The sequence below is a fragment of the Anolis carolinensis genome, unplaced genomic scaffold (genome assembly GCF_035594765.1).
Source record: "Anolis carolinensis isolate JA03-04 unplaced genomic scaffold, rAnoCar3.1.pri scaffold_17, whole genome shotgun sequence".
Lineage (NCBI taxonomy): Eukaryota > Metazoa > Chordata > Lepidosauria > Squamata > Dactyloidae > Anolis > Anolis carolinensis.
Genome location: NW_026943827.1, coordinates 2070842 through 2082938, shown reverse-complemented (window position 1 = coordinate 2082938; position 12097 = coordinate 2070842). Strand labels below are relative to the sequence as shown.

Here is a 12097-nt window from a genome sequence, read left to right as displayed (position 1 = left end):
CATTGAACGGTTGTGTTGTTAAAGCGTGAAGTATGGAACCCTGCGCAGACGGGCGGTCAATGAGACGTAAACAACATGCAATCATTAAATTCTTGACAGCAGAAGGTGTCACCCCAAAGAAGATTCCTCAGAGAATGCAAAGCTGTTTATGGGGATTGTGTGGATGTGAGTCCTGTGCGTCGTTGGGTGAGTAAGTTTAAAGATGTTGAGGTGGGAACATCAGCTGTCAAGAATTCAGTGACTTAAGCGGCTGAGGGGCAAAAGGAAAGGGCCTGAGGCTGTTAGGAATTCTGGGAGTTGGAGTCCAAAACATCTGGAGGGCCCAAGTTTGCCCATGTCTGTGTTAGTGTGATCGAGGTGACCCCCCCCCCAGGACTTTGTAAAAGATAGTTCAAAAATCAAGACTTTATGTCCTATATTTCATATATTTATAGCAGAAGGTGATTGAGATTTTTTTACTGGAGTTTACTGTGGTTTACTAAAAATCTCTGCACAAAAGATGTTTGACCTTTTAGCCTGAGGCAAGAGATAACAACTTCCTTAATCCTTTCCTTAACCAGTGACAAAAGCACTCCCTTTTGTTTACCCAGACAAAGGAGTTAGCAAAGGAAAAAAGCCAGTTTTAAACCACATGCTTTACAATCTTTTCCCTTGGATTCTGGACTTTCCTATGAAACTTTATGAACTCTAGACCTTTGGGTGGCTGGGAGTGGGCAAAATGATTTCTGATTCTATGAATGTATTCCTATATGTCTCCCTTCCCAAAATGCCTCATATATGAAAAAATAGAGTGACTGAGGTTTGACTCAGCTACGTGCAGACAGCCCCCCCCCCCCCAGATGGGCTGGAGTACCCTGCCCAGAGGAGATTATCACCTACCCTTGCATGGACAATTATTCGGGCTGTTCCCCCTTCTGAGTTCGGAGCAGGCCATCAGAAGGAAGAATAGCTCACCCTTCATCCACACAATTATTCAGGAAACAGCTCTCCCTTTGTCAATAAACCAGAGCAGCGTGTCAGACACATATGTAGATTGGACATATTGACTCATCCATCCTTTTCATAATCTGCTTGGCTGTCCATTAATCGCTGCTCAGCCCGCCCCTTGTCCCTGATTGGTAGACTGTAGGAAGCTATCTGATTGGGGGGATTTCAAGCCACCCAGTCAAAGAGCCAATCAGAGTGGAACTGGGCGGGGAAAGGCGGGGAGGGAGATTTGAATTGCTCCGCCTGTCTTTTTGCTTATAAAAATTGCTGCACTGTATTATGTGACATGTCATCACTGCGAACGATTGCGTCTTGACATCCGCGTCAGCTAATTTGAAATAAAGACAACTCAGTTCTCTCTCTTCAAGATCTGGGTGAGATTATTGTGGGAAATAGGGTTTTAATTCGCAGTGCCCACACTGGCCAGGATCGAATCCTGCGGTCAGAGGGCATCGCCCTAAATTTGCTCGACAACATTTTGGCGACCACGAAGGGACAAGCTTGGGGTCCCAAAAACCAAATTTAACTCCAAAATCCCAAGCTGCTTCCTGGTCTAGAGGCTTTGAGCAAGGTCTCTCAGGAGAAACATCTGGGAGGGGGATTTGCTCGACAACATTAGTGGAAGGACAACAATATTTCCATCATGTGCCTTTAAGGAGGCCATGGGAAGTTCATTATGATTTTAAATTTTTCATTTTGTTAATATAGGTTTTAAGTGGGGAGCAGTTGGTGCTAATTGGAATGTATAGTGATATACACCACACACTGGGAAATTGCTGCCATTACACATTGTAGATGTTGATATTCAAAAACATGGTGGAAATTTCTCATGTTCTCGATAAGGCGTTTGAGGGGAACAAAAGAAAGATGAGTATTTCCTTGCTTCCTTCTTTCCCCTTATACACACATCACCTAGCAGCAGCCAATCTGCTTTGCCCCCTTTCGTTCTTAGTTACATGACACAGGGCCACTTCACCTGGTCACAGCCAATCCGCTTCATTCCTTTCCTTTCCCTCTGCTCTGGGCCCAAAAAGGGTAGTTCTTTTAATTCAGTCCCCTTAATTATTTTAAGTCAGATAACAAAGAGTAAGTTTGATCCAGACCCATCAAGTCACAGTGGAGCCCTTGTGGTACAAACCACATACATACATATATACATTGCGTTTTATTGAGAAAGAAGATGATAATTGGGGAGGAGGCTGCAAAGTCAGGCCCAAAGCAAGAAAAGCAGTGAATGGCAGTCCAGAAACTGCCCAAAACCCGCTCCAATACAAGGGCCATCCCTTAAAACAAGGGACACCTGATCTCCCCTCGGAGACAAAGGCACTTCCCTTCCCTAAACCAACCTGAAAAGAAGAACTGTGGGCCATTGTCTACTTACAGTTTGCATAGTTCATATTTCTATTTCTCATTCCAATTGACATCGTATGCTTCAGGTGATTCATAGGTTTTTCAATGGAGCGTAGTTTGTTTGCACTTGTCAAAAAGATATCTAAAGTTGATGAGAGAAAAGGATGAATTCTTGTTGTCATGACAAGAACTGCCTGTTAGAAGGGAGTCCTGGCGTTGAACTAGATGGCCCCAAGGATCCCCCTTTCAGCACTGAGATCATATATGTGGCCCTTTGGCATTGTTGCACCCTAGCACTGAGGCACCCGTTCACCCAGTACCACACCAGAGGCCAGTAGTCCAGGAATAAAATGTTTATTGAGAGAAGAATATAAAAAACTAGCTGTGCCCGGCCACGCGTTGCTGTGGCAAAGTGGTGGTGGTATTGGTTAAAAATTGTTGTGTAATTTTTATTTGACGTTATTTGTATTTTTAAATTAATTTTATTGTAAGTTATCTCTTTATTTATTATATTTTATTGTTTTCATGTATTATTTTTAGTTATTTTCTGTTATTATAGTATTTTATTGTATTAATTTTTTTAGCATTTTTAATTATTTTTAGTGTTTTTTATTATTTTTTATTGGGTTGCTAGGAGACCAAGTTGGAGGAGCTTAGCCTTCTAACTGGCAGCAATTGGATAAAAGCAATTATTCCTCTCCCTCTAATTAGGACTTTATTTTTCTTTTCTTTTTGTTGTATCAACCTAGAGCCGTGGAAGATGGGTTGTGTCGTCAAATTTCGAGGTTGGGGGGCCTGTAGTTTTGTTGTTTTGTGGGTCGCTGTGATGCCATCACTCTTTTATATATATAGATAGAAGGTGCGGGGGGGGGGGGGGAGGTCAAATCCAAAATAGACAGACCCAGGATATTTATTTATTTATTGGACTTGTATACCGCTACTCCCAATTTGGCTCGGAGCGGTTTACAGAAGTAGATAAAAACAATACAATTAGCTTTAAAATAACAATAAGAACAGACATAGCCCCGAGTTTTCACCCATTGAAAGCTTGTCAGAAGAGAAAGGTTTTACAAGCTTTCTGAAACGCAAGTAGGTCTCGGATAGTTCGAGTTTCAACTGGCAAGGCATTCCATAAATGAGGGGCTACAATCGAGAAGGCTCTCTGCCTAGTGGAAGACAAACAATAAGTCCGGATGTTAGGGACTTCAAGCAAATTTTGGTATTTGGACCGAAGTAATCTCTGGGGTTGGTAGGGGGATAAGCGGGCCCTCAGGTATGCCGGCCCCAAACCATGTAAGGCCTTAAAAGTTAGTACCAGCACCTTGAAAGTAATCTGGTACTCAATCGGTAGCCAGTGCAGCTGTTGTAGAATTGGGATGATACGCCACCTCGCTGGCCGCATTTTGCACCAGCTTCAGTTAATTGTTGTGATGTATCAAAAAGATTTCCTTTATCTGTTATATATATATATATATAAACAGATAAAGGAAACGCCGTAGATTTAGCGTACCTGGATTTCAGTAAGGCCTTCAACAAAGTCCCCCACGACCTTCTGGCAAACAAACTAGTAAAATGAGGACTAGACAAAACTACGGTTAGGTGGATCTGTAATTGGCTAAGCGAACGAACCTAAAGGGTGCTCACCTTAATGTTAATGTCATGTTAATCCTGGAAAGAAGTCAAGAGTGGAGTACCATCAGCAGGGCCATTCTGGGCCCGGTTCTGTTCTTAGACGAAGGGTTAGAAGGCACGATCATCAAGTTTGCAGATGACACAAAACTGGGAGGGATAGCTAACACTCCAGAAGACAGGAGCAGAATTCAAAACGATCTTAACAGACTAGAGAAATGGACCGAAACTAACAAAATGAAGTTCAACAGGGACAAATGCAAGATACTTCACTTCGGCAGAAAAAATGGAAATCAAAGATACAGAATGGGGGACGCCTGGCTAGACAGCAGTGTGTGCGAAAAAGATCTTGGAGTCCTCGTGGACAACAAGTTAAACATGAGCCAGCAATGTGATGCGGCAGCTAAAAAAGCCAACGGGATTCTGGCCTGCATCAATAGGGGAAAAGCATCTAGATCCAGGGAAGTTATGCTCCCCCTTATTCTATTCTGCCTTGGTCAGACCACACCTGGAATACTGTGTCCAATTCTGGGCAACGCAGTTGAAGGGAGATGTTGACAAGCTGGAAAGCGTCCAGAAGAGGGCAACTAAAATGGTTAAGGGTCTGGGGAACAAGCCCTATGAGGAGCAGCTTAAAGAACTGGGCATGTTTAGCCTGCAGAAGAGAAGGCTGAGAGGAGACATGATAGCCATGTACAAATACGTGAAGGGAAGTCATAGGGAGGAGGGAGCAAGCTTGTTTTCTGCTGCCCTGCAGATTTGGATGCAATGGAACAATGGCTTCAAACTACAGGAAAGGAGATTCCACCTGAACATCAGGAAGAACTTCCTCCCTGTGAGAAGGGCTGTTCGGCAGTGGAACTCTCTCCCCCAGGCCGTGGTGGAAGCTCCTTCCTTGGAGGCTTTTAAGCAGAGGCTGGATGGCCATCTGTCGGGGGTGCTTTGAATGCGATTTCCTGCTACTTGGCAGAATGGGGTTGGCCTGGATGGCCCAGGAGGTCTCTTCCAACTCTACTATTCTATGATTCTATGACTCACGGTCAGTAAAACTACTGGAGCCATCAAATCACCAAACAGCAAATTAGTACTGACACAGCCAAGCAAGACAAAAGGATGTGTGTGACTGACTGACGTTGGGTGGTGTGAGAACGTGACACCTGACACCGATCGCTTGCCCTCCTCCCGGCCTCCTGCGCTGCCCACATAGAAAAGGATTCATTAAAATGAATAAAGGTTTACAATTTTAAATGTTTCGCAGACTCTATTTTAGTTCTTGCAGACCAATGGTAGTCTATGAACCACTGGTTGGGAACCACTGCCCTAAACTGAGAGTGAGACTCACAGATGGAGATCGAGATGATAAAGACGATAACACCGATGGCTGCAGCAACCTGAAGACCGGTCCACAGTTTCTTGGGAGAAGCCATGTTGAAAGGGAAGTTAGTGGCCATGGCTGATGTCCGCTGGTGGATCTTTTGGGCAGTTTCTTTAGCTCTTGCTTTGCCACCTTTGCCCTTTGTGTCTGCCATTGCTGCTGGTTTGTCCATTGCTGGCTTGTCCACTGCTGGCTTGTCTGCTGCTGGCTCGTCTGCTGCTGGCTTGTCCACTGTTGGCTTGGCTGCTGCTGGCTTGGCCAATGCTGTCTTGGCCAATGCTGTCTTGGCCACTGCTGGTTTGTCCACTGCTGGCTTGTCTGCTGCTGGTTTGTCCACTGTTGGCTTGGCTGCTGCTGGCTTGGCCGCTGCTGTCTTGGCCACTGCTGGTTTGTCCACTGCTGGCTTGTCTGCTGCTGGCTCGTCCGCTGCTGGCTCGTCCGCTGCTGGCTCGTCCGCTGCTGGCTTGTCCACTGCTGGCTTGGCCAATGCTGTCTTGGCCACTGCTGGCTTGGCCAGTGCCTTTGCCTTGGAAGCCATGGCTGGAAGGAAGAGAAAGTCAGAGACACCCATGAAGGCAACCCAACAAAGGAGGACAGAGGCCCTGCTTCCCACCCGTCCTCTCTTCCTGCCTATTCATTCCCAGCATTGGATGGTCCCAACAAACAACAACCAGTTGCTCCACAAGGGTTCTGGATGCAAACAGCCCATTTTTTATTAAGCAAAGCAGAATATAAATCAAGCAATCAATCAAAAGGTAATTCAAAGTTGTAGTGAAAGAGTCAATAGCTCCAATAGAGGCACAATGTATCTAAATGTCTAATGATCCAAAAAGGCTAGGTCCATAGGTTCAAACAGCATGGCAAGTACAATAATCCATAAGGCAAAGAATTAGTCCATAGAGTTCAAAGAACAAGGTCCAAGAATCCAAGATAATCCATAAGGCATGGTATTAGTCCATAGAGTCCGGAGAACAAGGCCCAAGGATCCAAGAACGCTGGCAAGGTAAAACATCCACACAGATAAAGCGATGAATTGCTCTGACAAAGAATAATCTGTGAAAGCATACTTTAATAACAACTCAGGAATGCATTTCTCTTCCCACAGCTAGACTCTCGTTTGCGAGCTAAACGCTCACTTCTATGGACCTGGGAACCCATCCAAGACAAACGGTCCTCTCTAGATAACTCATTGCTTGTGCTACCGTTTTCTTGCACCTGGTCAGGAGCTAAACCGTCACCCTCATTATTTTCCAAGGCTGAAGTTTCTCCCTCATCATTTCTCAAGAGAAGAATGTCAGCCTGACCGTTATCTGTTTCTCCTGGAATCAGCAGTTCATCCTGCTCAAACTGAAACTGCATCTCTGAGCTGACTTCAGCCTCAGACTGCTGATCTTGAATCCCAAAACCAGGATCCCCTTCATCTTCATCCTGAATCTGGCCAGCCTGTGGCTGGGATACAACAAGGGAAACATTGAGGGACTGCTTCGGGAAATCAACCGAACAGAGGACAGGAGGCAGGAAGTGTTGCGCTCTAGCACTGAAACGCCTTTTCACTCAGCACCACACACAAGTCCAATAGTTCTATCTAAGAATGCTTATTGAAGAAAGCAGGTAAAAAGGGGGAAAAGAGCAATTCCAAAAGGGTCAAGAATAGCAAATACAAAATAGCAATAACCCAAGTCAAAAGTGCCAAAATCCACAGCAATACTTCAAACTTAAGTCCATGAACAAGGCAACAGGAACTTCTCAAAGCTAAACCCTTCAACGAACAAAGGCATGAACGAGAGCAGGGACTTGTTGATACTTGAAACATGAACTTGAGAGCAGTGGAAGACAGGAGAGCCATCCCATCCCTTGGCAACGTTGTCTCCTCTGAGAGGCATAAAGCCAACAACATTTAAAATAAGCCCAACCAAGTAGTCATGAGATCATGCCGAATGCACCTGGACTTCAAGGTCTTCTCACGGACTCTCTCCGAATGTCTAATTAGTTTATTTTTCACTCCCTCTGTTCTCAAACCTAATCTGGCTCCTCGGGAAAACTCCCCATTGAGCGACGGCCATTTTCCAGAAAACGGGTTTCACTTGAACAATCATAGGAATGCAAAACATCGGCCTCAACTGCCAGCAATTCTCTCCTAGCACTGACATAGTCATCACTTTGAAACCCATCAAAACCCTCATCCTCAGACATGTCAGAAAAATCCTCTGCCGCTTGCTGAGCTACAACAGGAACAAGGCTGGCTCCTCATACCTTCTGCTTTTGATTCCTTCTATGAGCTCCAGCTGCAGTCTTTGCCTTGCTCTTCTTCTAGGTCTGTTTGCCTTGAGTGTTCCTCCCATTGTCTCTCTTGCCTTCCTCCAGCTGCCTGTGCTTTCATCATGCCCTATGCACCTTCCTTCCTGTGGCTCAAGCCACTTGCTGATTGGCTGGACACCTGCTGACTCCGGCAGGGACTCACAATGGTCATCACAGCTGCGCCTGAAAGGGAAGGAAGGGCATTGAAAGGGATGGCGTTGGCAAGGAGGGGCACTGAAGCCAGGGGCTGGGGCCTGCCAAGGCACACCAAGGAGGGAAGGGCCGCTAAAGAGAAGTCACCACGGGTGTTCTCCACCCTTCATGACCAAGGTGGTCTCCATCCTTTGGGACCCCAGTGGTCTCAGCTTGGCTTTCTCACCCAAGTTAAGCAGCACCATCCAGACATTATCCAGCTAGCTATTGCTCCCAACGAAGGCCCACTCTGGCTCCAGTCCTGCATTTCTACACTGTTTTTGATATCGAACATTACAACACATACCCCCCACCCCGAATAGAACAAGACAAATCAGCTTCTTCCCCTTCTTATGAATTAATGAAATAAAGATGATTCCATGCCACTTATTCTCTTTGATTTCACTTTATCTCTCAATCTTTGTGCATGACACTTGATTGTGACTTCCTTTACCATTTCCTTATCTGCATGGGGGAGCACCCTATAATATCATATGAAATAATGCATGAGCCCTATGTCCTAGCCTTTCTCTCTCTGTTTCTATAGAATACTAGCTTGGGGACCCGGCGGTGCCCGGGTCATTTGAGAATGGCCTTATTTGTCTTTCAATGTTATGTATTGTGTTTGGAGTGGGTGAACTACAATTCCTAGAAGCGTGGCTCAATCTTCCCGAAACCCTGTCAGTATGAAAAGTTGGGCATTTTGGATCTGTGTACCAAGTGTGGTCCAGATATGTCATTGGGTGGTCACTGCCTGGCTTCTCACTAACACCTGCAGTATGTTCAGTTGGTCATGAGGGTTCTCTGTGCGAAGTGTGGTCATGGTCCATTGTCGGTGGGGGTCACTGTTTCTCTGGATGCAGGTGAACTATAACTTTCTTTCCCCCCAGCTTGTCCATTAGGTTGTATTGGTTATGGGGGCTCTGTGTGGAAAGTTTGGTCCTGGTCCATCATCGGTGGGGTTCGAAGTACTTATTCATTGGAGGTTACCTATAAATCCCAGTACCTACTACTCCTAAATGTCCAGGTCAATTCCCCTCGAAACCCACCAGTAGTCAAATCTGGTCATATCAGGTATGGATGGGAAATATGGTCCAAACCCATCATTGTTTAGGTTTATAGCGTTCTGGGTGTAGGTGAACTATAACTCCTAAAAATTCTCCAGTAGGAGTCACAATGGTCTGACTTGATGCAGGCTAAACTACAACTTAAATCTCCCAAACTCCTGCAGTAAGTTTAGTTGCAGCTCAATTCTGTTGTTTGTTTTGCAGACAGATTTGAAAGGGAAGGGCAGTAGGCGGGGTCATGCAAATTCCACAGCAATGGAGAACCTTGGGATGCCTGCCTGCGGTGCAAGAGCAGTAGGCGGGGTCATGCAAATTCCATAGCAATGGAGAACCCTGGAATGCCTGCCTGTGGTGGAAGAAATAGCAAAATGTAGGATGAAATTGTCCCCAAATGAAAGTATTCCTTGGATGGTGGTTTGTAGTGTTTGGGGAGGACATTGGCAGGGGTTGGGGTATATGTTGATGGTGCTCGCTGTAACCTCAATGTCAGTGCAAAGTAGTGACTTGCTGGGTTTTGAGCAGTGGGGAGTGTAGCCTGCTTGTGGAGGCTAGAGGCTGTCTGTGTGAGCGGACACATGTGCCACATACACACATATGGGTTTTGGTTTTTATTATGGATTTAGATATAATACTCTGAAGGCAAGGCACGGATGAACTCTGAAAACCCCTGCCCAGGGATCCCTCCCGCCTGGAGCTGCTTCTCAGTCTCTTTCCAGTAGACAAAGGACCGTCCTGCTTCCCAGCCAGTCACCCGCAACTTCCCCTCAGGATAACACCAACATCAGAGGGACAGGAGGCTGAACCGGGACCCTGAGGATCCACCCAGGATCCCTATGGACACACATGGACTTGTCATTGTCCCCATCCTGGAAGGACGTTTGTGCCTGGCAAGTCTCCCTGGACTCAATACCACCGCCATCCTCTTATTCAAATGTCCAAAGGTTCATTGTCTGTGGCTAAACATCAGCATAATCCACAGGGCGGACCTAGCCCCCCCTCCCCTGCCTCCTGCCCTCCCTCTCCCCTCCATTGGAGGCCTCGGGGAAGCCTGGCCCAATCAGCAAGGTGCGCCTCCTGGCCAATCAGGAGCCACCAGCTGCAGCCAATGGGAACATGGGGCGGGAAAATTTGAATAGAAGTCAGTGTTATTTATTATTACATCACTTCTACCCCGCCCTTCTCACCCATCAGGGGACTCATGTGTTAGCCTGTTGTAAGTCGGTTCTGGTTGTGAGAGAATCAGCCTTCTACAAAGACGTTGCCCAGGGGATGCCTGGATGTGTCACGATCCTGCGGGGCGGCTTCTCTCATGTCCCCCAAGGACCAAGGCGTTGACATCCCCGGCCCACCCCCGTTCGGGTATCAGGCAGCACGCCAACGCCTTAAATCAAGAAATAGTTTTCTAAGATCTACTGCTGCTGCTGTTCTTTTAAAAAAGTTTGTGTTTTCAAATACATTACAACTTGTACCTTCGGTTCACTTCTGACATTATAAATAAATAAATAGTTAGCCTATGTGAACCTTACTGTATAAAGATGCCCAGTTTTGACTGATTCTTTGATGTTTATTTGCTCAGTCGCTTCCGCCTCTTGGTAACTTCGTGGACCATCCCAGGCCAGAGCTCCCTGTCGGCAGTCGTGGCCACCCGCAGCTCCTTCAAGGTGGAGCCAGTCCCTTCAAGGAGACCACCCACCCACCTTGCCCTTGGTCGGCCTCTCTTCCTTTTTCCTTCCATTTTCTCCAGCGTCCTTCTCTTCTCCAAGCTTTCCTGTCTTCTCATGATGTGGCCAAAGTCCTTCATCTTTGCCTCTCATCTTCTTCCCTCCAGTGAGCAGCCTGGCTTTCTTTCCTGGAGGATGGACTGGTTGGATCTTCTCGCGGACCAAGGCACTCTCAGGACTTTCCTCCAACACCACATTTGCAAAGCGCCTCTCTTCCTTCCTTCGCTCAGCCTTCCTTATGGTCCAGCTCTCTCTCGCACCCATAGGTTATGACAGGGATTCCCATTGATAACAAACAAGGCAGGATGGTATGCTGATATTTCCATAAGAGACTGTATAATTAAGTTTACATTAGATTCTGGAGCTGAAGCAAATGTGTTACCATTTAGTATATTTTCTAGAATACCCGGTGCAAAACTAATGTAGTGCTGGTAGCATATGGGGGAACAAAAATACAACCAATGGGAGCAGTTGAGTTTGATTGTATAACAGCAAAAGGAGTGTATAATCTATTGTTTTATGTGACAGATTGCTCAACAACATTATTAGGCAGACCAGCTTGTGAGAATTTGGGTTTAATTCGTAGGGTAGATCTGATACAGACAGAGGGGTTATTAACACAAGAAAAATTGCTCCGCTTATATCCAGAAGTATTCCAGGGTCTTGGTGAGTTTCAAGGACATCACCACATTCACACTGATCCAACAGTGGTTCCCGTGATCCAAGGATGTAAGAGAGTGCCCTTTGCCATACATGATAGGCTAATCAGATGGAAAATATGGGAGTTATAACAAAAGTGGTAGGGCCCACAGATTGGGTGAGTAGTCTTGTTATCACTGAAAAAAAGAATGGGTCTCTGCGTATATGTCTTGATCTGCGAGGTCTAAATAAGGCAGTGCGGAGACAACATACCATCCCAACAGTTGAGGAAGTTCTAAGTCGCCTAGCTGGAAAGAAAATCTTCACAATAATAGATGAGAAAGATGGCTGTTGGCAGGTAAAACTAGATAAAGCATCATCCAGATTATGTACATTCAATACGCCGTGGGGGAGGTATTGTTTTAATCGTTTACCATTTGAGCTTAAATCCTCAAGTGAGGTTTTTCAACAGAAAAATCAAGAAACATTTGGGCATATAAAAGGTGTATATTATGATTGCTGATGATATGATTATAGCAGCTGAGACAAGTAAACAACATGATGAGATTTTATGTCAGAGACAGAACGCCACCAAATAGGATACAACACAGTTTATTGAGGTTACAGAACTAAAAATTGCCCGTAAGAAACAAAAGACTAGGCAAACACTTGACTTCAGTGTGAAAAGTAACAAAAATAGCTTCGTTTGAGTTTAAACAGTTCAAAAGAATAAACCGGATTAAACAGAAGTTTAATCCGGGTTAAAACAAAAGTGCTTACTTCAGCCTGGCAATTAAACAAACAAATACTGGTAAACAAAAGGTCAAAACGAACACAAA

At 45.5% G+C, this 12097-nt stretch overlaps 1 protein-coding gene across 1 annotated transcript; it reads right to left on the bottom strand.

Moving 5' to 3' along the window:
* Nucleotides 1-1647: 1647 nt before the first annotated feature.
* LOC134294608 (serum response factor-binding protein 1-like) lies at nucleotides 1648-7783 on the bottom strand. The gene is made up of 3 exons (XM_062966178.1): nucleotides 7595-7783; nucleotides 5309-5881; nucleotides 1648-2479 (listed from the first exon to the last, which is right to left on the bottom strand). Exons 2-3 carry the CDS (start codon nucleotides 5877-5879, stop codon nucleotides 2361-2363), a joined length of 690 nt encoding a protein of 229 aa, XP_062822248.1. The 5' UTR covers nucleotides 5880-5881; nucleotides 7595-7783; the 3' UTR covers nucleotides 1648-2360.
* Between the last annotated feature and the right edge of the window lie 4314 nt (nucleotides 7784-12097).

Bases quoted from the DNA above. Each gene is read 5' to 3' on its own strand.
- LOC134294608 (XM_062966178.1), bottom strand. From the start codon at position 5,879: ATGGCTTCCAAGGCAAAGGCACTGGCCAAGCCAGCAGTGGCCAAGACA. The intron at 2,480-5,308 runs GTGAGTCTCACT...CATCAACTTTAG, and splicing joins TATCATCTCGATCTCCATCT to ATATCTTTTTGACAAGTGCA.